The sequence below is a fragment of the Myotis davidii genome, unplaced genomic scaffold (genome assembly GCF_000327345.1).
Source record: "Myotis davidii unplaced genomic scaffold, ASM32734v1 scaffold450, whole genome shotgun sequence".
Taxonomy (NCBI): Eukaryota; Metazoa; Chordata; class Mammalia; order Chiroptera; family Vespertilionidae; genus Myotis; species Myotis davidii.
In genome coordinates, this window is record NW_006282385.1 from 2,014,626 (window position 1) to 2,041,831 (window position 27,206).

At 37.1% G+C, this 27,206-nt stretch overlaps 1 protein-coding gene across 1 annotated transcript in view; it reads left to right on the top strand.

Moving 5' to 3' along the window:
- Positions 1 to 27,206, top strand: part of NALCN (sodium leak channel, non-selective) — a 295,705-nt gene that overhangs the window by 78,233 nt on the left and 190,266 nt on the right. The window contains exons 7-10 of the mRNA XM_015559118.1: positions 12,817 to 12,959; positions 13,102 to 13,206; positions 20,317 to 20,403; positions 25,886 to 26,017. Of these exons, the coding sequence (XP_015414604.1) occupies positions 12,817 to 12,959; positions 13,102 to 13,206; positions 20,317 to 20,403; positions 25,886 to 26,017 (467 nt within the window). The remainder of the gene's footprint in view (positions 1 to 12,816; positions 12,960 to 13,101; positions 13,207 to 20,316; positions 20,404 to 25,885; positions 26,018 to 27,206) is intronic.

The following is a 27,206-nucleotide window of genomic DNA, read 5'->3' on the forward strand; positions in this document are numbered from 1 at the left end:
CAGCAGGCCAGTAATTTAGGGCAAGGTTAATAGAGTGGTTTTTGTGAGGGGAAAACAAGTAATGCTCTTTTATGGAAAACCTTTTAAAACTTTGCCGTGTTTTATTTCCCTGAACTATGAAATATGTTTCAGATATTTGTAGATCCTAAAATGTCTATATGTTAATTTTAGCATGTTTTCCTGGACTGATATTCCCCTGGTCAGCAACCATTCCTGGGAAAAGTGTCCATGGAACATAAGCTACTTTGAATATTAGTCTATGTGATAGTGGGAATAAATTAAGCTTATAAGAGAGAACACTAACTCCCCACCCCCCAAGAAGCGAGCTTACAAATTGATTGTTTTCTGAGTTGCAGTCTCCGGTGGGTGAGTGGGTGAGCTCTCCCCATGAAGTCACCCAGACATGCATGACAGCTCTGGCATCCCCAACACAATTTCCAAGCTTGGCCCTAGCTTGTCCATTTCTAGGTAAAAGGCAAAGGAAAACTGAGGCCAGGGAAAGGGATTTTGTAGATGGCTAGGAAGTTGCCCACATCAGGGAGAACTTTGTCACAGGGCCACACCCACTTACAGGGAATTCCAGGAAATAGATTCTCCAGCTGAGCAGCTAAGTGCCCAGGAAGAACTGGGAGTGAGTCTGGAGGGACAGCTAGCAGGATCTGCCACGGGCTTAAATAAGTAAAAGACAAAATGCCCAGCCAATTATAAATATTTTCTAAAAACACAGTCATTTTGTTGAAGTCAAAAACAAATCTATTTTCCATAAATACTTTTTTCTATTTTATGATGTACTCATCAAATGATATACTTGTATCATGAGATAGTCGTAGCATTTCAGTTAGTACTACTGAATGAGCAGAGGGCACCCCAGAACTAGACAAGAGTTACTTTTGAACCTTGTGTTGTTCTGATTTACCTAATAGATTCTCCCCATAAGTGAAAATCATTAAAATTTTGCTGTTTTTAAAATTTTTGACCTGGAGTTCAAATGATCTCCATCTACTCTTGTTAGACAATAGTTAGAGAAACATAAAGGACATGGAGAGAAGTCAGATAAATGTCTTTTCCCAGCACAAACAGAAATATAAAAGAACCATTGATAATCCAAAAACGCAGGAATTTTCACCTCCCCTCCCTTTCCTCGGGCTAGTCTGTTTAATTTTAAAAGCAGAATCTTGCTTTTACAAAGTATACCAGACAGGAATTTGTTCAAATTCCTCAAAACCAAGCCAAGAAAAGTTTCAGAAAGTTCAGACATGTGTGGCAAAGTGGAAAGAACATAGTTTTTGGAGGCAAGCATAGATGCAGGGTGATCCTACTCCAGATACTCAATTCTGAGTGACCTTGGGCAAGTTTCTTAGCCTCCTTGAGCCAGTCTCCTCATTTATAAAATGGGAGCAATAAGAATGAACTTGCTGGTTCGTTGATATAAAATAAAACCATATAAAGGACCTTCCATTAATAAGATGGTTCAGTCCATCTGTGTAATCTTAGAAAGTCCCAGGGAGCTCAAAGTTATTGCTTTTTTAGCTTTGTCCCCAGGAGTAGTCCATGGTTTCTCAGGCTACCATCCCTCTGTCCAGAACCTCACCATTCTGAGGCCTGGGTTTTTTCCCCATGAGACAAAGGGGAGAGAAACATCCAAAGATTTTCATAGTGGTGGCAAGAATATGAAGCTGAGACTCTGCTCTGGCTAAGTTCATGGCAGTGATGGCCCAGAGCAAGCTGCTCGTGCCTGCTGATTGCCACTAATATTGTGGGAACCACATGGGCTCCAAGCCTGCCCCATACTTGGCTCTTTCAGCAACTGGAGGTATCTCCTCAAGAACCCACCTTTTACATCAGAAATGAATACCTTACATTGATTGATGGAGAACAATGAGTGTGATTATTTACCCACTGAATAATGACTTCAATACAAGATTAATAAAACTTTAAATAATTATTCCATATTTCGGAAATATTTTTCTGTGTGTTGGGTAGTGTTAGGTAGTGTTTCCTGGGATGATTTTTCTGCAGTTCTCTTGACCAGGGATAAAATGTTAATATCACCCCATCAGGCACAGTGAAAATGCCTGATTACTCTCTCTTCATGTCATGAGCCAGATCCTTACTAGAAAAGGTTGATTGCTGACCAAATGAGCTCGGGTCTGGTGCAGCAGTCTTGCCAATGTGCCTAATGGGAGTGTGGAGAGGACACTTCATTCCAAGCATAAGCAGGCCAGATCACAGCTGCCCGAAGCTCTCTGGCTTTGGTTAAATTTGTTGTTCCATTATATTTAAAAAAAAAAATACTGGAATCGTAGCCTGTGAATGACTAGTTTTTTCTTTCTCCTTCTCCACTGTGTTATTATCAATATATTGTGTGTGTATAATGCTGCCTAAGAGTTTATTGTGAAAAATCAAACAGTAAAAAGGCAGATATTAAGGTGTATGGAGAAAAAGTTATTAGTGGGTGGAATTGGCACATGGCACAGTCCTGGTGAAAAGTCGTGCGCTGCAGGAAATCTCTGTTCTCAGAGCCTCATCTGACCTAGGGAAGGGCAGTTAGATGACTGTCCTTCCTCTATTACAAAAGCTGAGAAAAAAGGGCTAAGAAACTACTGAAGGTTACAGCCCCAACACAATCCCAATCAAAATACCAGCAAGATTTTTTGTGGATATCAACAAACTGAATAAAAATTTATAGGGAAATGCAAAAGTTCTAGAATAGTCAACATTATATTAATAAAGAACACAGTTGGAGGACTGACACTACTCAAATTCAATTTATAAAGCTACGGTATCTGAGTGGCATTTGTATAAAACAGAAAACAGATCAATAGAACAGAATGAACAAATATGGTCCCACAAGTGGTGAACTGGTCTTTGATCAAGGAGCAGAGGCAATTCAATGGAGAAAGGATGGTTTTTCAACAAATGATGCTGAAGTACTGAACATCCACGTCAAAAAAAAAAAATGAATCTAGACATGTCTACCTTTCACAAAAGTCAACTCAAAGTGGATTATAAACCTAAATATAAAATGCAAAACTATAAAACTCTAGAATATAGCATAGGAGAAAAGTCTAGGTGACCTGGGATTTGTCAATGGATTTGGTTTTGGCAACACCAAAAGCATGATACATAAAAAAGAACATTGATAAGTTGGATTAATAACTTTTGTTGTATAAAAGACATTCTTAAGAGGATACAAAGACAAGACAGACTGAAGAAAATATTTGAATAACACATACCTGATAAAAGACTTGTATTCAAAATATATAAAGAACTCTTAAAACTCAATAAGGAAATACACAGTCCAATTAAAACATGAGAAAAATATCTAAACAGACATCTCACCAAAGAAAATACACTTGGCAAATAAGTATATGAAAATATACTCAACATCATCTGCAATTAGAGAATTGCACAGTAAAACAAAGATACCACTCCATACCTATCAGAATGGCCCAAATCAAAAACAGGAACACCAAATGCTGGCAAGAATGTAAAGCAACAGGGACTTTCATTCACTGCTAATGGGATTACAAAAATGGTACAGACACTTGAGACATTTTTTCAAGTGTTTTTACAAAGCTAGGTCTTACTATCCTATGTAATAAAAAGCTAATATGCAAATTATCCCTTCCACCAGGAGTTCGACTGGGAGTTTGACCAGGGGTGGGGTGGGCCTGCCAACCTCCTGTGGCCCCTCCCCCCAGCAGACCCCACCCCCAATCAGCCCCCCCTACCCCAATTGGGGGCGGGGCTGGCTCGCCAACTGCCCACAGCCGCTCCCCCAGCCAGCCCCACCCCTGATTGGGGCCAATTCGGGGGAGGCAGGCTGGCCAGATGGATCCCACCTTGCACAAATTCATGCACTGGGCCTCTAGTATGATATATTTTGCTTGATTTTTGAAAAATAACATTTATTTAGTGCTTTAATTTTTACCATCAAGTATCATCATTCCCAGGATGGTTAACTGGCTGACCCTATGTCATGTAGCTAAGAAGCATTGGATAGATTATTAGGGAAGGTAACTGGAAGCTAGTTATGGCTAAATGTAGTTTGTATTGATTTTTTTAACTCAACCAACAGAAAATGAATTTTCAGGAAACTTTTTTGATCTAAAAATTCTGGTTCCTCAGAGGCAGGGGGGTATCTGTCATGACCTCTCCTTTGCTTCTCTTAGTCCCAGCCTACATGGAAATTGCCAGCCAGGGGCAGGGGGTGTTTTAATTGGCATGTGGGCTCAGCGTCCTTGGAGCTGTTCTACTTTAATACCTAAACTTCCCTGCCAATGTCAGCATCCGGCCTTGTCAACACTTTTTTCCATTTGTGAACACTATAGTTAAATCTTTCACCTCTCTTTTTCTAGAAGTATTTTATATTTGGAACTTAGAAGTTTAGAAATTTTCTGCATCTGAAGAAATATGTTTCAACTAAGAATCGTTATTACTTATTTTAAAAGTTTAACAGAAATATAAACATATATATGCCTTTTATATATGGCCTTTGATTTTACAGCAAAGCTTTAGTGCTATGAACAATGAGATTTAAGGTAACAGATAAAGTGATTTGACCAGTGAGGCAAGATTGTGCCAAAAGAGTGCTTAACTGGAAAGAAAGGAAGGAAGGAAGGAAGGAAGGAAGGAAGGAAGGAAGGAAGGAAGGAAGGAAAGAAAGGAAAGAGGAGGGGAGGGGAGAAATATTCAGCTAAAAAACATAAGGTTTATAAATGCATTTTAAAGTGCTCAGAAGAAAAGAGATCCTTTGTATTTGTTCTAAGTTCTGGAATGGCAAATAAAAAAAAATGTTGCTTTGTTATTTGAAAGGCCCCATGGCAATCCTCATGTTGAATGTGTGTGGGTCATTAGATGAGCATGTGAATGGATTGTGTGAAGATTATTATAATCATTAGATTAACATCACAACCTATTAGGGGAAATAGTTGAGCTAATTATCTTGGAAATATAGTTTAGTAAAATTAAACATCATTTCAAGGCATAGAAAACATTGTTCATAAAGTCTTTATTCCTTAGAAACATCCATGTAATTTAAATATAGCTGGTTTCCTATTCAGTAAACCTCTATAATTCAGGATGGGCCTTTCATTTCTAATTCTGGTCTACTGACCTTATCCACATTTCATGTATATGGATACATTCATCCTTAGTGGCAAAGATTTATTATGTTGGATCCAGATGTCCACCTTAAGGATATAGGTCTCTCACTGTTGTTTGTTTTTATTGTCTCATGACAAACAGGTATACTTTATAAAACCATTGTTGGGTAAAATTTACTGCCACAGATCTAACTCTCAGGATCTGAAAGTACAGTTCACCTGAAGAGTTCCTGGTGAGGTGGCGTGGGGAAATTTGGTGGAAGAAAAACATTATAGAAAGTTGCAATGAATCTCATATTTGACCATTGGATCAAATATTTTAAATATGTGGTTAACACCTGTATAGAGATTTTATACCAGAGAATGGGGAAATTACCAGACAGTGAAGGAAACTGAGAATTCACCAAAACAAAAATAAAAGATTTCAATATAGATTTTATTTTCCAAAGGTGACCGCAAGCTAAAAGTTAGAGTTGAATTTGAGAAGCCACCATGCTGTTTGAAATGTGGTTGTTGCTATTTAAATTCCATTGTTGAGACTATGCCTACCTGTGTCATGAGTAATTTAACAGATTTCTATTCAACATCCTGCTTCATGGTCCTGACAGAACCAGCATCATGAACATGGACTACAGATGAGTCGATTTTTGTCTGTGTTTGTCCGTGAATACATCAGTGTCCTCATCTTGATACAGACACAAAATCTGGAAAACTTGCAAAACATGTGCATTTGTGGTTTGTCGTGGAATAATTCAGAAAGTACCACTATAGTTTTTTGGTAAGGAAAAGTTGGTGCTATTTATTTCATTCAAAATATGTGATTAAAAAAAAAAACTTAGTTACTATACTTGTGATAACTCATTCTGCAAACTAAGATTCCCCCCAGGATACATGTGTGTATGAACAGTCATCTTATACAATTGCAAGTAGTGAAAAAGAGCTAAGATTTTTCTTCCAACGTGTAATGGTTGAAACAAAAAACCAATACATATTAATGTAATGGTACCAATAAGCTATCGGTATGTAGCAAATATGTTAACAAATGATGTGTCTTAGGATCTAAAAGCCTTCAAAAATCTTGAAAGATGAATAAAACATCAAATTCAAATGCAAACTATTGTAAATATAGTAAAAAGAAAAAGCATTTTTAGGGCTCTCATTGGGCCCAAAAATTGTTTAACGTCCAAACAGTGTATAATAAGCCAAAGGAGAAATCTTGATAAATCTCACAACTCTTTCATTTTTTTCCTGTGTTAAGTGAGGAAATTCAATTCAGTTTAAAATACTTAATATAAATCATATACAAGGCCTGGAGCTAGACACTGTAAGGCAAAAGCTACAGAATCAGAAGGACTATCGTGTTAGAGACGTGGTTCTTAACCAGGGCATTATTCCCCACTGGGGATACTAGGCAATGTCTACAAGCATTTTTGGTTGTCACAATGGAGGGATTCTGTTGGAACCTAGTGGATAGTCAGGGGTGCTGCAATGCACAGGATACATCCCTACAACAAGGCATTAGTGTCAAACTTAAGGAACTCTTGGTTAGAGTGCCAACTAAGTCAGTGGTGCCTCTTTGATGGGTAAATTTATTTCCATTGAAACTTCAGAATTTAAATAAAGTGACTTCTATCTAAATTCAGATTAACTGTACAACCTACCTTTGAATGGTTTCAGCAAATTTCCCTTTAAACTATGCCAAGTTCTTTCATTTTTTCCTATTATTTCTATGGTTTAATAATAATATTGCTCTATGGAGCAGTTCTAGATTTAAAAATAAAATTTAAGTAGGGAACAAGTTATATGTGTGCAAATATAGCAAAACAAATAAAAAACAATGAAGCACACCCACCCCATCCTGAACAAGTTGTATTTCTAATAATGGGAATGTGCAGAGATCAAGCTCTGTATGTGTCCTCTTCATTGGCCACCTTTCAGGATGGACTGTTTAGTCATTGTAACTGTTTCTGAGAAAATAACCATCTATTTGGAGTTTAGAATGGGGATTACACCTTTCCATAGTTAAATCTACTGGTTAGTTCAGTGAGGTAGCAGTAGATCACAGATATTCATGTGTAGTGGAGGAGGAATATGTAAGTTTATTTTCTTTCCAACTAAAGGGAATACTCAAACTGGAGTGCAGCAGTGGTAAAGACAATCAGCTGATTCTCCAAAAGGGCGAGGTCGAATCAGAGTCAGCAGGAGGAGCAGAAAGAAAATCATCCTGCTATATGAGAGAAACTGATGTTCTTGAGTGACAAGAATGTTGTCATTATGCACGACACAAATGTGATTCTATTCACAGGTAGGAAATGAAGCCAGACAATCAATTCCATTTCATAACACACACACACACACACACACACACACCAGGTTGGAAAGGTTAAAAGACCAGATAAGAAGACAAGTATCTGTAGCAGGATGACCCAGGGAGAATGAAAGGTGACTCGCTCAGAGGTGCTGTAGGGACTTCCTCCACACTCCTGCAGCTTGATGTGCTTTGCAAAGCCAATGGTAGAGTCCAAAGGGACTGAGTGATAGCTGGCATCCAATGGGATGGGTTCTTGTCTGACCTGGGATTGGGCTACCTTGGAAGGGGTGTATTCTATATCATGAGCCCTTAAAATTCAGGAACTTTGCCCTGAGGATCCAAACATTGAGAGAGAAGGAAGAAATGGATGGTCCTAAAAGAAATCCTCTTGGTTCTATTGGGAATTCTGAATGTGGGGTTAATCTTAGTGTTCAGATGAGGGCCTGGTGTACTTACTCATTCTTATTGCACTAAATCAAGGCTTCATCACTAATTCTAACTTCTCAGGTTCTTCCACAACAGATCAGACATTACCATCATTAGAATAACACTGCAGATATTTTGTGTTTGGAGAGGAGTTTAATGGGGGAACCTCAGGCTAATAGCTTATTAGTTATCACCAACCACCATTTTTGTGGCCCGGTCATTTGAAATTTGAATGGCTCAGTGATCTTATGTAACCCGTGACTAGGAGAAATAATAGGGAATATTCCCAGGACACAGTCAATTTTTCACCTTTTTCATGGAAGAAAGAATCAGAAGATATAATCCTAGACAAAATATATGGGGCTATAATTTTCTTCAGAACTATAAAAAAAGTCCTCTACTATGTCGCAATCCATGCAGTCTGTAGAAAGTTCCAAGGTGAATATTTATTTTTTAAATGTAGGCTTGTGGGTTTTCTTATCTAAATAATTCAGACCATCAAAGGAAGAACAAATGAAATTAGGGGAATTGATGAGCTAAATATCAATGTGGTGATGTTGCTTCTTATACAAGTTGAATTTGTGCTTTCAGAGTTTGGGGGGGTCTAAGAAAATTGTGCTGCTATAGGAGCTTCCTAAATATATTTTTGGAGCAGGCTTCATTGTTCTCCAGTGAGAGAATGCATTTCTATTCCTAAGCAATATTGTAGAATCAATCATTTAACAAAAAAATGTGTTCTCTTCAGCTCATACCATAATTAAGATGAACTAAAAGTGTTCTGTACTGTATGTAGAAAAATATTTTGTATGTATTAATGTAATATTTTCTAGAAATTTCCAATGATAGATCAAACAGTAGAGGAAGACTTTGCTGTTTATATGTAGCATAGACTTTTAAGTTTATATATGTGTATGTGTTTTAAGCAAATTTGGAAATCAGCAAAACATAGTCAGTTATAAAATAACATTCTTTTCCCGCAAATACATATTTGAGCAATATTCATGGTGAGAAAGAATTTATTAAAAAAGCAAATATTTGAGAAATATTTGTTTTAATTGTATGATAATTATTTAATTTGTCAACTCAGTGCTTCTCAATGCCAGTCTAGAAGTGAAAGATACAGTTTTAACTTACTGTGCTCATACCTAGTGAGGAAGGAGGACATATTAACAAGTCAGTGTGATAAGTGACATGATACAGGTGATCTCAGGGGTCTCCAGGAGGACTGAGAACAGGCACTAGTGTAGATTGCAAGCAGATGAGGTGAGCTGGGCTGGATAGCCACAGAGTAGTCGACTAGGAGGACAGGGTGGGGAATGGGGGTGGGAGGGCAGACAGAGATAACAGGATGTGCAAAATAAGTTTGAGCAGCTAGTTTCTTCCTCAGGTTGTCTACTCTCAAAGAAAATAGGACTATCATACATTTGAATTTTGTCAGTTTAAATATTGCTCAACAATTGGAAAGTCTTTTCAAAATTGATTTCCTTTTCATACACTTTGCAAAGTCAGGAGTAGAAAAATGATGAAGAAAGACTGCCTTACTCAATTGCCTTTGCTGCAACTCAGTAAAATCTTCAAAGCCTTTGACCCAGTGTGGTTCATATATATGGGAAACACTTTCTTCAACCGTCAGCATTTTCTTCAACAGTCAGCATTTTCTTCAACAGGAGATTTTGGGTTACATTTTTATAAAATCTCATCTCTTTGTATCAACAAACCCTATTCTTTTTTTTTAAATATATTTTATTGATGTTTTACAGAGAGGAAGGGAGAGGGATAGAGAGTTAGAAACATCGATGAGAGAGAAACATCAATCAGCTGCCTCCTGCACACCTCCTACTGGGGATGTACCCACAGCCAAGGTACATGCCCTTGACCGGAATCAAACCTGGGAACTTTCAGTCCGCAGGCCAATGCTCTATCCACTGAGCCAAACCAGTTAGGGCAACAAACCCTATACTTTGAGCCTCACTATGCATTCCTATTTCTTCCACTTTTTCTGTGTCAACTTGGGGGAAAAACGGAATAAAAGCTTCAATATTAGAAATACTATTTTTTACTTATTTACAAGTAGCATCTTCCTTGTAGATGTAATAAAGGACTGGGCAAGTAGAGGAAGAATAATTTCAGTATTCCTCTCCAATTTAACCTTTTATTGACAAGCCACTTATTTTATCTGTAAATGCTCAATTCCTAAAGCTATTAAACTTTAATGGTGCCCTGCCAGCATGGCTCTGTGATTGAGCATCAACCTATGAACCAGAAGGTCATAGTTCAATTCCTGGTCAGGGGACATGCCTGGATTGTGGGCTCCATCCCCAGTGCAGAAGGCAGCTGATCAATGATTCTCTCTCATCATTGAGGTTTCTATCTCTCTCTCTTTCTCTCCCTTCCTCTCTGAAATCAATAAAAATGTGTTTTTAAAAACACATTTAGTGGTAATTCATAATGAATTTCTGTTGCCACATTCCCATTTTAGTTCAAATAACTAGAAGAAAATAAGGGATATAAATTTCTTGTTTTAGGTTAAAATTGCCCTTCATATTCAATCCATAAGAGCAAAAATGTTGTACGTGTTTAGTATATCTGAATTATTAATGGAAACAGTCACTTCTCTTTCCTGTTGACATTTATTTTTTGTACATGTTGTTCTTCTCTAAATCTTTCTCTTAAAAGTCATCTTCTTGCATGAGCTCCTAAATATACTATAAATTTAGTCACCATAGACCCTCAGAAAAAAATGAACTTTATTCAAATTAAAGCTAATAAAAGAAAATATGCAATTTTTGAAGTCTCAGTGTCAAGCAGGAGAAAATTTAGGTAACATTATAAAGAAAAATAGTTTCAGACCTGGACTTGTTGACATGGGTTCAATATCTGGGTCTATCACTTTTTACCTTGGACAAATTAATTAACTCTAGTGACCTTCACTTTTCTTTTCTATAAAATGTGATTGATAGTATCTGCCCTTTTACCCACCTACTTACCTACCTAATTAGAGATGAGCATTTAAGTATATAAAAGAGTCTTGAAGCTAAACGTGTTTTACAAATTCTAGTTGTTATGGCAAAGATGATCAATGTACAAAATATTCTTAAAGTGAGAAGCACTACATATATGAAACTATATTTTATACAAAGTTACTTAGTACAGATCAGTGCATGACAAACATTTTCTAAATAGGTTATGCTTTCATTCTCTCTCTCAGCTTTCCTTTCAAGTCTGTTTAGTTCCCATTTACTGCTAGACTTTTCTGCTATTCTGCATGTGTTGGTATTCAGTGATGTCTGATTATTCTTTCTGCATGCACAGGCCCAAAGGGACAGTCAGTTCTCAGCCAACTTCAGTAACCTACATCTTACTTTGGACATCTAATCAGATGCATATTCTGACTTTAAATTTCTGTGTCGTTAGAGCATGCATAAGTGGATATTAGTTTTATATACTATGATTAACTGATAAATTTATATAGTGGAATTTATTGTGGTGCCAATATTTTCAGTTTTATGAATGACATGTATCATATTTGTCTTATAAACAACTTTAATTCATTATTATTATTTCTGTTTTCTCACAAAATAATATTTAGCAATTATCTTCAATTTTTATAATAATAACCAGAGGCCCAGTGCACAAAATCATGCGTGGTTAGGGTCCCTCGGCCTAGCCTGTGATCAGGGCCATGTTCTGCCCGTTTGCCAGTCCCCAGTTCCACCCCACTACTGACACTGATCGATTGGAGCCTGCAGGCCAGGGGGAGGGACCAAGAGGTCTGCCTTCCACCCGCTTGCCATTTGCCACTGTCACTGATTGATCGGAGCCTGGCCGCCCTGATTGGAGTGCTGGGGGCAATCGCCCTGGATCAGGCTGGTTCACTGGCCGCAGTGGGTGTCATAGCAACCAGTCATTAGGTCATTATGGTTGTGATGGCGTTACAGTCTCTGGCTTTTTATATATATATAGGTAGTACTAAATCATATTAAGTATACACCATATGCCAACCCTTTAAAGAAATGAAATCATTTACTCTTCACAACACTTGAGGTATGTGTTATTTTCCCCCCATTTTACAGATGGGAAAATTAAGCCATAGAAAAGATGTCCAGAGGCAGGATATCATCACAGTTAAACATGCACACCCCTTTTTCAGAAAGACCGGGTTAATTCTTATTCACCTATTATTATCTGTACATCCTTAGTCAAATCACTTACCCTTTTTGTGCTGTAGTTTTCCCATATGTAAAATGGTGAAATGATAACACCAACTTCCTAATGTGAGAATTAAACACTGTCTTTCCTCTGCATGGCATTTTAGGTTCTCTTAACCATATGTTCAAAAATCTGCCCACATATTTATTGTTCATTCTCTTTCTTTCCATTATCAGTGGTATTTTTAATGAGACAATTCTCTCAGAAAATACAAAGTACTATTTGATGATTTAATACCTTACATTTTGATATTTAGTAAACACCATGGAATCCAAAGACAGGCTCCAACATTTTAATTTTTGGAGCCTACGATACTTTAGTCTCCCAATGAGAAAGTGATTTCAAGTGAAACCCAGTTCCCAGGTTTATTTCATTTTGGTTAAAACTATAGCACGTACCCTTTAGCACTCTGCAGGTCTTAAGCCCCAAGTGGCATGCTTACATGATACACATTCCTTTTTATTATATCACTACTTAGCTTAAATGTTCACTTCCTTTCGCCATTATTAAATGCACTTACCAGATAAAGATATAACATAAAGTTATTTTATTGCTAGAGCTATTAAATTGCCCTAGCTTGAAGTCTGAAACAACTTTATTAAAATCCTAAGAATAAGAACAATAAAATCTTGCATGTTATTTTAGCCTTTTAGAAGGTCATTGAGAAAATGATAATGTATCAGTATCGATTGCGCTTCTGGAAAATGATTTTTTATATCAAAAGTCCACCACAATTCAGCCTGGTCTCCTCTCTCTTGCTAGGCACCAGTATCTTCACAGTCTACGAGGCCGCCTCCCAGGAGGGCTGGGTATTCCTCATGTACAGAGCAATTGACAGCTTTCCCCGCTGGCGTTCCTACTTCTATTTCATCACTCTCATATTCTTCCTTGCGTGGCTAGTGAAGGTACTGTAAAACTTCGCCTGTGATTTCTAACAATAAAATCTGTGCTTTCTGACAGCTTCTGTAGACCTTTTGTTTTAGATTGTGATTGCCCTCTCTCATTCTCATTACCATTTGGTAAATGTGGCTTGTAATTTTCTTTCAGAATGTGTTTATTGCTGTCATCATTGAAACGTTTGCAGAAATCAGGGTACAGTTTCAGCAAATGTGGGGATCAAGAAGCAGTACTACTTCAACAGCCACCACCCAGGTACAGTATCAGGAGATGATGTCACCACCCATTTAAACACAGACATTTCTATCTTCACCATCAATTGACTTGTTGGAACTTGAGGGAGCCCTGTTACAATGGCCTTCTGCAAGCAGACTCACTGAGGGACTTATTAAAAAATGGAAGTGCAAGGACCCCCACCCTGAAAAACCAATCAGGTTTTCTGAGTGATTTGGGCAATGGCATCTATACTTTTAACAGCTCCCTGAGTGGTTTTGATACAAAACTAGATAGCCACCATACTTTTTATGTACTTTTGATTTGATTCTGCCATCACCAGTCCTTAAAGGGCTTGCAGATAAAACATAGAAACTGTGGCAGTTTCCATTTTTATAAATGTTCATTCATATAATTGAAAACCAATACAATGGCACTTATGTATAGAATTAGAATTTTTGGAAATTATATTTCATTCAGAATGAACCAATCACAGTATAGCAAATGATGAAGTCCACTCAACCCCAAATGCATACCTGTGATTTTTGAGAAATCACTACATATTTGGAAGGCTTCTCCCTATGCTCCCAAGAAGTTGGAAGTGCCCTAGAATTTGACAAAAAGTAGCAGGACAGTTGTTAAAGAGAGGGCAATTCAGATTCAATGACTTTGTTTTTGGTTTGGTTTTGTGTATTTGTGTTATGTCGTATGTGTGTGTGTTTAGGAAGAGAAAGGACAGGTTTATATACTACCTTCTTCTAGTATGAATCTTTATAAAAGAAAGAGAAAATAAAAATTTATGAATTGAGAATTAAATTATTTTATTAATGCCTTGTAACTTTTATTTTATAAGTTTGTAAATACTTTTACAGGCCTATTGGTAGTATTTGTGAAAGATCCAAGGTACACATTTTATTTTGAAAATTTTCAAATTATTCTTCTAATAATTATATGCTAATGCAGTTAAACATGCTAATATTTGGAAAAGCCTTTGTGCAGCATCTTTATGGTGCTGTGAAAGTTTGAATTGTCTAGGCAATTCATTATAAATGAAATAGTAGTAATATTATTCAGTTTTGACAAACAACTATTCAGATTTCCATGAAAGATATTTAAAACATTATCTGGGCTATTTCACAAGTGGCATGTAGGAGACCCTCCAAAGAGTCAACCACATCTAGTTCCTGTTTCTTCTCTCATCTCTTTTAGTAAACTCTGAGAAATAATAAAGTTCCAAGTTCATTCTGACATGTCTTTTAAGTAAGGTGACAACCTCTCAAAGGTGTTTTCCGCTCTATATTAGAGAGAGAGAGAGAGAGACTTAATGGATCATAGAACTATGAACTCGGCAGCACAGAACTTACATCAGTGTTCCTGAGAGATGACCTAACATGTCTTTTAAACCATATTATGCTTATTAAGTGAATCTTATTTATAAAACCACAGCTGGAAGAGTAGTGTTTGGAAGTGCCACCAAATCAGCCAGCAGTTACCATAGAAAGTGAAATGTGAAGAGACTGCCAGCAGAATTGTACAACGTTGTTTTGCTGCAAAATTGTACATAATCTGGAGGAAGAAGCTGGTAATTCAGAGTTCTGTCAGATAAGCATCTTGGTATTCAGTTAAGGTAATCACACAGAGAATTGTGAAAAACCTTCATTAAGAAAAATGCTGTGGCTGAGGACTGGGTTGCTAAGCAACTGATGAAGCTCCTGCAGCAGCCCTTGGTGCAATACCACTTGAGCTGCCTGGAAACAGGCCCAGCCCAGCCCCGCCCCGCCCAGCCAGTCTTCAAGTGGCCCAGAGGCTGTGTGTGTGAAGGAGAGAGACATCATTTGCCATGATTCTGCCACACTTGTAAAATCTGACAGAACTCTGTGCACAAGAAGCTCTCATTCAATGGTTTAAAACAATAAATCACAATTTCAAGTCTAATAAAACAGATAGACTTTAAGAAAATAAAATAAAGACAGTTGTATTGTAAAGCACACAGCTGTTCAGAAATGAAGTCAGTTCTTGCCTTTCTGTAGTATTTGGAACAATTGCTGCTTTCCTATATATTATTCTCATAGAAGGGCTAATAGGGTCCTGGGCTTGATGCACCTATGATATTTAAGTCTACAGATTTTCCCGGGGGGCTTTGTGTGTAAAAAGAAAATTATACACATCAACAGGATAAGAAAGGGTCTTTCTGACATCTTAGGTGGTTCAATAGGAATTTGCTCTGATGTGAGCTGTTCTGAGGCAAAAGAGAATCCCTGGTGAGAAATGTGTTGTTTATAAGTAGGAAGAGGCAACCTGCCTCAGAGTCACAGCATAGGAACAAATTACAGAAAAAATAATGCTAGAGGTCTTATGGAGGCCACAATACAAAATGTAACAGGGAAACAAAGGAAAGTGATATGGATATTTTCAGATTGGTAATCATTAATTTGCCTGAACTCTCCTGGGGATGGTGACATTTTATACCTGCGTAATTATCAGACATGGGTCACTGTGGCCACACAGTTGTATATTGGGTTAAAGTGCAAGAGATTCATACAGCCATGATATAATAGCCCCCTGTGTTCCTCAACAACAAGACTACTACCCATGCCACAAGTTTCTAAGGATGTTCTCCCTGGACTGGATTTTGAATTATGGAGATGTGCTGGTAGAAATTATTATGGACAGCTCTGGCTGGTGTGGTTCCGTTGGTAGGAACATCGCCCCTTACACAGAAAGGTCACAGGTTTGATTCCCAATCAGGATACATACCTGCGCTGCAGGTTCGATCCTCAGAGGCAACCAATCAGTGTTTCTCTCTACATTCTCTCTCTCTCTCTCTGTCTCTCTCTGTCTCTCTCTGTCTCACTCTCTCTCTCTCTCGTTGTGCGGATTGGGGATGAGAATAGAATGTCCAAAGAACTTGTATGCATATATGCATAGCCCATGGACACAGGCAATAGAGTAGTGAAGGCCAGGGGTAGGGGTGGGGGCGGGAGAAGGGGTCAATGGGGGGTAAAAGGGGACATATGTAGTACTTTCAACAATAAAGATTTTTAAAAAAACAATGAAAATGTCCTCAATGAAAAGGTGAGGATAAAAAAAGGAAGAAATTATTCTGGACATAGTAGTATCCCTCTATTCCAGTCCTTTACTCTCATTCCTCAGCTATCTGCTGCTGCAGCCATGTGGTCTTCTGATGGAGACTGATTCATGATAAAGATAAGCTTATCTTACTTTGCCTGAAGCAGAACGAAAAGAACTGCTAAGACTTAGGGCCACACAAGGCTACGTTTTATTGTATAGTGATAAGAGACACAATCTTGATTGCTCTGGCAATCAATTCATACCTAAGTTTTATATGTGAATCATGGTCTAATAGGGTCATATTATGGGATTGGTAAGTAAATATTCTGATTGTCTAAAGAGAGTCATAATTTCTGGGTCTGTCATGATCTCTGGTTCAGCACGCTTGCTGGCCCATGTTTACTGAATTAATATTTCCTAATTAAGACATAAGACTGCAAAGGATAGAGTTGATGTAGGATCAAAGAACATTTAGGAGTTCTTCTTCCTTTGTAGTTCTGTGAACATGTAGTTCTTAAAATTTGAATGTCTACAATACCTAAACAACTTCTATATGAATATGCAGTGCTGGGTTAAAGTAGAAATGTGTATATGAAAAGACATACAATCAAAAACAAGAATTTAGTCTCCAAAAAAAGACTGTGTACAACATTATGCAGAATGACAATACTTGAGTAAATATTTGTTTACTGTATTCCAAGACCATTGTTTTCCACATGTATATACATCTTTAAAATAAGTGAGAAAGTAATTTAATGAAAGCAATTTCTGGGAAGGTCTATTCTAGCATGACACAGTAGTGATTCTAATAAGAACCTGTGGCAATGGAACAATATACTCATCATATGTGAGAATTACATTTTGTGAGGCTGAGGTCATTGAATATTACTATTTAATAGTGAAATCAAGTGTACAATCTAATTATTTTGTGTTATATTGATGATTACCTATTAAAAACCACAACTGATTTTGAAAGAATCCAAAGAGCATAAGAATTTCAAATTAATTTTAGATTTTTCTTTGCATTAATGTGTACATGTATGTGTGTGTGTGTGCACATACTACAAAGGACAGAAAACCCCAAGTAGCTTATGTAAAACTAGAGGCCTGGTGCATGAAATTTGTGCCTGGGTAGGGTCCGTAGGCCTGGCTGACAATCAGAGCCAATTGGGGCTTTCCAGCTGCTGGCTGGGGCCTTCCTTCATTCTGCGCCACCCTCTGGTGGTCAGTGCACATCATAGCGAGCGATCGAACTCTTGGTCTCCGGGTTGAACTCCTAAGGGGACACTTTGCATATTAGGCTTTTATATATAGAGATTGTATTATTTATTTGTATTACAAATGTAAAGCTAATTTTGCCCACCCCATACATAGGCAGTTCAAATAGGAAATATGTCCAGCATGGAAAGTTCTACCCAATAGTGCTAATTTAGAGAGTATTCATCTTTTAAAGAAATGCCAAAGGTCTGATGCTCTGTGTATATTCCGTGAGACAAGTCCGCTTTTTCCCATTCCCCTCTAGGATGGATGGATAGATAGATAGATAGATAGATAGATAGATAGATAGATAGATAGATGATAGATAGATAGATAGATGATAGATAGATATTTCTCTCTCATGTCAAGTTTGAAGAGGTCATTTGGAATTGATGTGGTAGTCTTCATTGCCGCGTATCCTAACTCCTTGCACTTTTTGCTCCACCTTGCATAGTCTCCATCCCAAAGTTGCCTCATAGACTGAGTTGGCTGCTATATCTTTAACCCTCACATCCATATTCCAAAAGGCTGGAAGAAAAAAAAATAGAACATTTATGCTTAATTCTCATAGGCTAGCATGTAATTACATGGTTAAGATAAGTTTCAAAAAAGGAAACCTTATTTCGTGTGTGTGGCTTAGTGATCTCATAAAAATTTTCTTACTTTGGAAGACAGAGAGAAGAGAGATGGAGGGACAGCTGGCAGCCCCTGCCATTCTCCCCTAAGGACTTGAGTCCCTAAGGATCCCTGTTTTGAGATACCCCATCACCTATGTCACAGAGCTGCTGGTATATTAACCAAGCTAAACGTTGTTTCATAATCCGGGGGACTCGAGAGAAATGGAACATGTTTGCATTTCCTTCACTTTATTTCATACAAAGAAGTGACCCTGAGAGAACAATTTTACAAAAATTAAAGATTCATTTGATTTTGGTCCACTGGAAAAGAAATAATTTAACGGAGAAAATTGGTCTGCTACTGATCAAAGCAAATGCATACCCCAGGAATCCTTTGTGCCATGACAAGAGAGTACAGGCTGCATGTACAGAGGGGCTTTAGCTAGTCACTGACAGGACTGCTTTTGTCCTTTCCTTTTGTCTTTTGTCTTTTTCTCCTTAAAAGGAGACTCCCAGAATTTTGACAGGAACTTTAAAAGGCACTTTAATAGGTTTGCATTTCAACCAGTGTATGTATTCTGGAATGAGCCTGTTCATAAGGGATGTGCTTAATTCTACCACTAAGAATGCCTTTCAAAATTAATTCTAAAGTGAGGAAATTCATTCAACCTGCCTCTCAGTCACAGCATAGAAACAAATTACAGGGAAATTAAAGACAGAGGTTTTATGGAGGCCATAATATAGAAAGTAACAGGAAAACAAAAGGTAATGGGATCTTTGTTATCCTCTCATATTTCCATCAACAATTCCCCTTTTGGACACAGAGTCAGATTAACATGAGGACAAAGTATGGCTAAGATGTTTACTTATGTGCATGAAACAGCAATTTCGGGCAGGAATAAAACAGTGAGTGCGTGTACTGTCTTTTCTTAGAAAAATAAAATCCTGAATTTCACATTATCCCCCTACCACCCCAACACACACACACATACACACACACACACACACACACACACCCCTAAGAAATTGAAAGTGGGAAATGTCTTCCAGCTGAATGTATTATTGACAGACGACTAATTTTTGAGATAGTAGAATATGCAGTAAGATAATATCCTAGGCATCCACCAACCTAAATATCCAATTCAATGGATGTCGGATTTTAGTATCTGATATTAAGAATCCTGTCCTGAATTTCATCACTTATGTATTTTAAGCCAAAAGAAACTACTTTTTCCCTTTATTAATATGTGCATAAAATTTCTACTGAGCAGATTAATTTGGCCCAGTTAAAATAATTCACAAAGTATATTAAGTGACACGTCAGTCTTCTGTCATTAAAATAACACCAGCCTCAACCCCTATACCACATGTTCAATTCTTATATTACTTATCCTGAGAACATTTTTCTGTTAGCTCAGTGAGAGGTGTCCACTAAATAAAGATAAAAATTCACCATTTCTAGTAAAAACACAACAGACACAATGCTTTGGAATTCTAACTATCATTTTCTTCCAGATTTAATATGTAATAATAATATATATAATGGGGATAAAATGCCTACTTTGAAGTCTTGTGGAAAAGAATATTTGGGCAATTATATATAAACTATATGTAAAACAGAAAGGACCTGATACATAATTAGTGCTCAATAAATGCAAACTATTGCCATTCTTTTTTTTTTAGTTGCAGTAGATTTTACTTTTATTTTTTTAAATTTATCTTTATTATTGAAAGTATTACAGATATCCCCCCCGCAATTGTTCCCTTCCTCCCCACTTCCACCCCCTCCCCAGCCTTCATAACACTATTGTCTGTGTCCTTGGTTATGCATCTAAACATATAAGCTCTTTGGTTCATTTCTTCCTACCCCACCCTCCCGCCTTCCCTCTGAGATTCCTCAAGTCTAGTCCATGCTTCCGTGTCTCTGGATCTGTTTTATTTTTTGGTTTATTTTGTTCATCAGATTCCACATATAAGTGAAATCATGTGATACGTGTCTTTTTCTGGCTTATTTCACTTGTGTTACTATTATTCACTTAAGTTTTCAGTGTTAAGATGAACATAATTGAAAAGACTCAGGTTTTAAACATAAATCTATAAGAGAACAAATCTTTGATAAAAAATACAACATGTTGGAGATATAAAGTTACAGTTCTCAGTGTTCCTTACTAAGTGTCTCTGACTCATCTCCCTCTCTGCCTTGAAGATGTTTCACGAAGACGCTGCTGGCGGGTGGCAGCTGGTAGCTGTGGATGTCAACAAGCCTCAGGGACGCGCCCCAGCCTGCCTCCAGGTGCAGTACAATGCCATTTTTGAAACTCACTTTGACTTTTATTTTATACAAGGAAATCCACAGCCTCCTAAGCTCTAGATCTGCCCAAATTTGTGGTCCTGGAATTAGGCAGTGTTTTACTTCATCCTGTATTCCCAGGACCTACCACTTTTTAGATACACTGTACGGGTTTGGTAGCTATTGAATACATGCACACAGGTAGTAATAGTATGCCAGAAGTATTGAATCAGTGAAAGATGTTGTTGTCATATTAAATCATAAACAATACTTGTATTATTTCTCTATTTTTGCTGTAACAGATGACCACAAACTTAGTGACTCAAAGCAATACCAATTTATTATTTATAGCTTAACAGGTCCCAAGTGGGTTTCACTGGTATCAACAGGCTGCACTACTTCTAGAGGGAAAAACTGTTTCCTTGCCTTTTCCAGTTTCTAGAGGCTTCATTTCTAGGCTTCATGAAAGAGTCTGTGATGGTGTCTTCATCATACCCTCTAAATGGTTAAAAAGCCATCACATAATTTTTTCCTTATGAAGCCAAACTGGTTTAGTTAATTTTTTTTCTCTTGAATTAGAGACAGGGGGGAAGGTAGGCATCCATTTTTGTGATGGTATATCCTAATATGTTACCCTAGTATTCTAACCAGTATTTGATATATTCCATTCAGTTATTATAGACATTAAGAGTCATGAGGTTGTGAATTTGTTAAAAAAATATTGTGTAGGTCATTCAGTTTAACCTACAACCCAAGGAATATCTACCACAGTGTAGACTCTCAGATTTTAATATGCACATTAATCATTGGGAGCCTTTTTAAAGATGCAGACTTTGATTCAGTAGGTATGGGAGGGGCTTGAGATCCCTGCATTTTCAGTATGCTCTCAGGAAACTGATGGCTCAGGATTCACAGTTTGAGGAGCAAGGCTCCCGAGTATTTTTGACAGATATTGCTGCCTTGGGGATGATTCTATTATTGTCTCTTCTTCGTATTTGGTCATTCCAGCTGTCACATACAGAAATCAGTCATGCTCAGATCAAAGCCAAAGTAAACATATATACAAAACTTCTCGGATTTAAAAAATATATATAAACCAAAATGACATAGCGATGGAAAAGAAATTTAAAAATTTAAGTACAAATGCAGGACCTGAAGAGTCTTATACTAAATATATATATATATCTCCTCCTGAGGCGGTCTTGTCGAAGTCTGGAAAGCAGATCCACTTGGGAGTGGAAGCTAGAGACTTATTTGGAGGCTGCAGCGGTGCCCTGTTCTCAAATCCTTCCAGCTGTATTCTCCACCCCCCCCTCCCCCGGAGCCCAGACAGTTGGCTGCACATCCACCTCAGAGCTGGGGTCAGGGTGCTCCTTCCTCAGAGCCTTACTCCCGAAGCACCTGCTCATTGTTCGGTGTCCCAGCCAACGTTTCCTGTCTTCACTGCTTTGCACGAGCATCTTTATATTTCATTGTTTTCTGTTAATAACTGCAGTCCATGTGCCCTAGCAACATTGTCCTTTGGTAAAAATGCCTGCTTTCCAGTACTTTGCACATTAGCATACTCTACTTTTGAAGCTTTTCTTTATATATACTAATATATACTAATATATATACTAATATGTATTAGTATGTGTATATATACATATATATGTATTTATGTGTTTATATCTCTATATAAATTTTCTATCCATATTAAATAATAGTTTGGAAAATCTCAAGTTATATAATACTATTTTGTGGCACTGACTCAATGTAAACATTTTTCTTTAATTTTTATAAGAAAATAAAAAATTGAAGGATACATTTGGATTGTCCTACAGATACAAACATGAGTCTAAAATTTGCCAGCCCTTCTACATTAAGAAGCCGATAGTCCGTTTCACACATTGGATGAATTGAGTTGAGTTGAAGTGGCCTGTTTCACTAACAACCTCAAAGCTGGAGTTACTGGTTTGAATATTTAAATTTAGCTACTGCACATACTTATCACTTTAATTCTTATTTAACATTTTAAAGTTATTACTTTGGAGAAAGCAAAGCAATGGTGATTCCAGTATATCAAAATCCATTGCAAGGGATTATTTTAATGACTCTGTACCAACTGGGACATGTAGCCATTCAGACAAAATAAAACTAATTATAATGACAGCACCAAAGTGAAGCTGTGACAGTTACAAAACCAATTTTAAAGATTTTTGACAGCCATGCCTAAAAGCTTTGTTTGGACCTTTCAGTAATAACAGTTTACTTAAGACATAAACCCAGAGCTAAGGGAAATAGAAAGAGAAAGTTGTGGCTTTTCTGTCATGCAAATGAAGTGGAAATCAGTTGAAATGAAAGGAGTATAGAAAGGGAATCATAGTTATGGAATTTGCCTCTCAAGATGCAAGAAAAACTAAATAACAATGAAAATTCTAATGAGAATAGAAATTTGCCAACTGACTTGCTTATCTATGTTACGAAGGTCAGTAGTTTCTGCAAGTAAATTGACATACATTTAAATATGTTGATTGGCAGTTCTGGAATTTGATTTTATATTACCTCTAAAATCAAATAAAAGGCAAATGGATGTAGGAATGCCTCAATAGCCATGGTGACACAAAACCTTATTAAATGTCTGCTTTTCCAATGGCTCTGTCATCTCTCAAGGTATTAGACATTATGACTTTTATTTGTCTCGCTTGGTTGTGGACTCCGTCAAATATACAACATAATTAATTCTTTGACCTTGGCCTATTAAATTCTCATTCCTGAATAGAAAAATACCTGATTCACAGAAAGGTACTTATTGTTGCTGCATATCTTTATAAAACACTTACAATATGCAAGCACCATTCTAAGGGCTTTATCAATATTTATTTAAAATTGATGACAACCTTTGGAGTAGCCACTATTATCTTCACTTTACTGAAGAGAAAATTCAGTAAAGTGAAGCACAGAGAGGCACACAGAGGTTTAAATGACTAGCCCAGAGCCCCATAGCTTGTGTGTGGTGGAACTCCACACAATTTGTCTTATAGCCCAAGCTGCTAATGACCCCTGCAGGGCATTGAAGGCCACGTGACAACATGAATGTGGATGCAGAGAGACAGCACTCAGGGGTAGTCCTCTTCTTCCCATCCCCAGGTTCTGCTTTAGTTAGCTTCTTACAATTGCAAAGACTGAAGAATTCTCAGGTCACATCAGAGGGTAAGGATATGTGCCCCTAAGAACTGAGAAGAAAGGAGGTGACATTGGGAAGGAGTAGCATGGTGGCGCTGGTCCCCGGAGAAGGGGGCACAGAGGGATGTGATGCAGTGGCTTGTTGTGCTCTCAGCTCCTTTCCACAGATGAGCTTCTCTTCTGCTGCTGCCCAGGGCCTTCTGCCACTACTCCCCTTTTGTGTACTCTACCCCACAGCGGGCAGTTTGTTTCAGAATGGACTTTAAAAAAAACATGTATTTATATTTTTTCATTAATTTTGACTTTTCTCCACATTGTGTCCCTTATATATACTCATGAATTATACTAAAGATGCCATTAAAATAATCATCATCTTTGAGATATTTTTAGATCACAAAGTATAATTTAACCAAAAAAGTGTGCCTTTATCTATCTACCTACTTTAAATATTTTTTTCAATTATAGTTTACATTCAGTATTATTCTGTATCAGTTTCAGATGTACAGCAAAATGCTTAGACATCATGTACTTTATAAAGTGGTCTCCCAAAATAATTATTACATAGCTATTATAATATTACTGTCTATGAATTCTGGCCCCATACATAGTTACTACAGTATTATTGACTGTATTTCCTATGCTGTAATGGACTTTAAACAGACTTGGGTACGAGAGCCGTCTCTGGTGTGTACTTGCTGTGTGACTTCAGACAAATGACTTCATCCCATTAAACTCACTGGAAAAAATGAGTAATATATCCCATCATGTAAGGGCTATGGTGGAGATAAAAGATGTAAAATGAAAAACATAATTATAGTATGACCTGGAACATAGTAAGGATTCAATACATATTAGCCTTTATAATAATAGTCATTATTTTTGAATGTGAATTATCTCACTTCAGTGGAGGCAGTGGACTTAGACCAGACGTAGGTGAAAATTATGATTCCACCTTCAATACTTGTGTGATAGTCAGAAAATTATTTAACTTCTCTGAGATTCAGTTTCCTCCTCTAAAATTATTTAACTTCTCTGAGATTCAGTTTCCTCCTCTATAATTATTTAACTTCTCTGAGACTCAGTTTCCTCCTCTAAAATTAGAGTAACTTCCTGGTGCTGTTATAGCATTAAATGAGTTAATTTATGTAAATCACCTACAACAGCTGCATGCACGTAGTGAATATAAATGTAAATATCAGTTATTATTGTATAATTTTTTAAAAAATATTTATATAAAGTATATAAAGTTTCAGTTATTTGAGATAAATAAGTTCTATACAGCATAGTACCTATGGCTACCAATACTTTATTGTATACTTAGAATTTGCTAAGAGGCTATATCTTATGTTAAGTGTTCTTACTACTACTACTACTAGTATTAATAATAATAATAATAATAATAATAATAATAATAAAGGAGGTGGGAGGAACTTTGGAAGGTGACATATGTTTATGGCCTTGATGGGGGTGGTTTCATGGGTGTATACTTATTCCAAACTCATTGAATGTATATATTCAGTAGATACTGATTTTTTATTTTATGTCAATTATACCTCAATAACGTGGTTTAAAAATAAATTATTAAAAATAATAATTTAAATAAATAAATAATTTACAGAACTAATAAAAAATAGACCTTAGGTTTCTCCCACTTTTCCAGTTTTATGATTATATATAAAATGTGTTTTTTAAAACTATATTTTTATTGATTTCATAGAGGAAGGGAGAGGGAGAGAGAGAGATAGAAACATCAATGATGAGAGAGAATCATTGATTGGTTGCCCCCTGCACGCCTGCTATTGAGCCTGCAACCCAGCCATGTGCCCTTGACAGGAATCGAACCTGGGACCCTTCGATCTTCAGTCCAATGCTTTATCCACTGAGCCAAACCAGCTAAGGCTATCTAAAATGTTTTTTATCTTCAGTAGCAGTTTCCCTTAACAGAATAAAGCAACAGTTGTTTTGTGACATCAGCTTTTTAAAAATAATTTCTTCATATAGTCAGTATTAAGGATAAAAGCTACTTAACTCACCAATGAAAATTCAGATGTGGGCTATATACAAGTGAAATGAATAATTGTTCCATTTTCAACTAAAAGTCTCCAAAACTACCTCCTTAGCCATTTTGCACTGCCTGAAGACAAAGATTCCTTTGCTAACACTATTCAGCAGTGATTGACATTCATCAAGTTATCTTAGAAGCACTGCTCTGCACAGCAGTGTGTCATAAAGATGTTGCATGTCCAGGTCTAGGCACACGATTATGTTTAATCATAAGGGTTATTTCTTTGTTAACAGTTCATCTATTTTGCCTCCTCAGCAAATGATGCGGTCATCAGTTTTCCACATGTTCATCCTGAGCATGGTGACGGTGGATGTGATAGTGGCTGCTAGCAACTATCACAAAGGAGAGAGCTTCCGAAGGCAATATGATGAGTTCTATCTTGCAGAGGTAAGCTGCTCACTGGGGTAAAGGTGCCTTTCATAAATGTGAAAATTAATTTCAATTTGTTAATTACTTGAGTTCAATCAAAGCTGTTTCTCAAGTGTTTCCCTTGGTCACTATGTTGCCTGATTTATTTCCTGTCACCATGAGCCTAAGTATCTTCCCCACAGTGTGTTGCATCGTCAAGGTAACCCTTTGCCCTGGGTGTTTCTCTTGCCATCTTGCTGTTTTCCTATTCACCTCTCATATTCTCTCCCTTTTCCATGTTGCTGTAGTCTGTTTCCTACTAAGTGTAAACAAGTATAGGTTCAGAAGGTTGTAAACAAGCAAGCCAGCTCAACAGTACCAAGGACAGGGCTGGAGGGAAATTGAAATAGACAGTACAATAATTTCTCTACTAGAGACTGAGCTGTTATAACCTGCACTAAAGATGTCACACCAGAAGCAGATAGGTTAGTGATTTAATAAGCATCTTCTACATACCAGCTAGAATTTTATAGTACTTCTTACTGTTTCAGTAACTTTGTTAATATTTGATTCTTACATATTTTTACTGACTTACAGAGACCACTATGTTTTGTCATTGTGAAAAATTATTTCTAAAATATATCTTGAAATCAATGATTACATATTTGTGGAAAAATTGGTTGATGTAGTATATAACTCTTTAGAAACCCATTCATCATATAAGTGAGGTATACACATACTAAATAAATATATGAAAAAGTAAACTTAAAAAGCAGAAAAATTGCCATTTATTTTTATTACAAAAGCATTTTTCACATAAAAAATCAATTTGCCATAAAGTTGAGTCCTCCTAGATATCTAGAATTCCCCCAGTGCATTTAAAAATTGATTTGGTTCATAAAAATTCAGTCCACTCATGCATAAACTTTTCAGGAAAATAATTGATGTTATACACTTAGCTATAATAATAAAAGCATAATATGCTAATTAGACCAGACAGCCGAATGACCTTCCAGACGTCATTCCGGAATTCTGGATATCATTCTGGATGAAGCCACCATGGCAGGGGCCAAGGCAGAGGTGGCTAGGGGCGATCGGGCAGGCAGGCGAACAGTTAGTGGCGATCAGGCAGACAAGCAGTTAGGGGCGATCAGGAAGGCAGGTGAGTGGTTAAGGGCTATCAGGCAGGCATGCAAGTGGTTAGGGGTTATGAGGCAGGAAGGCAGGG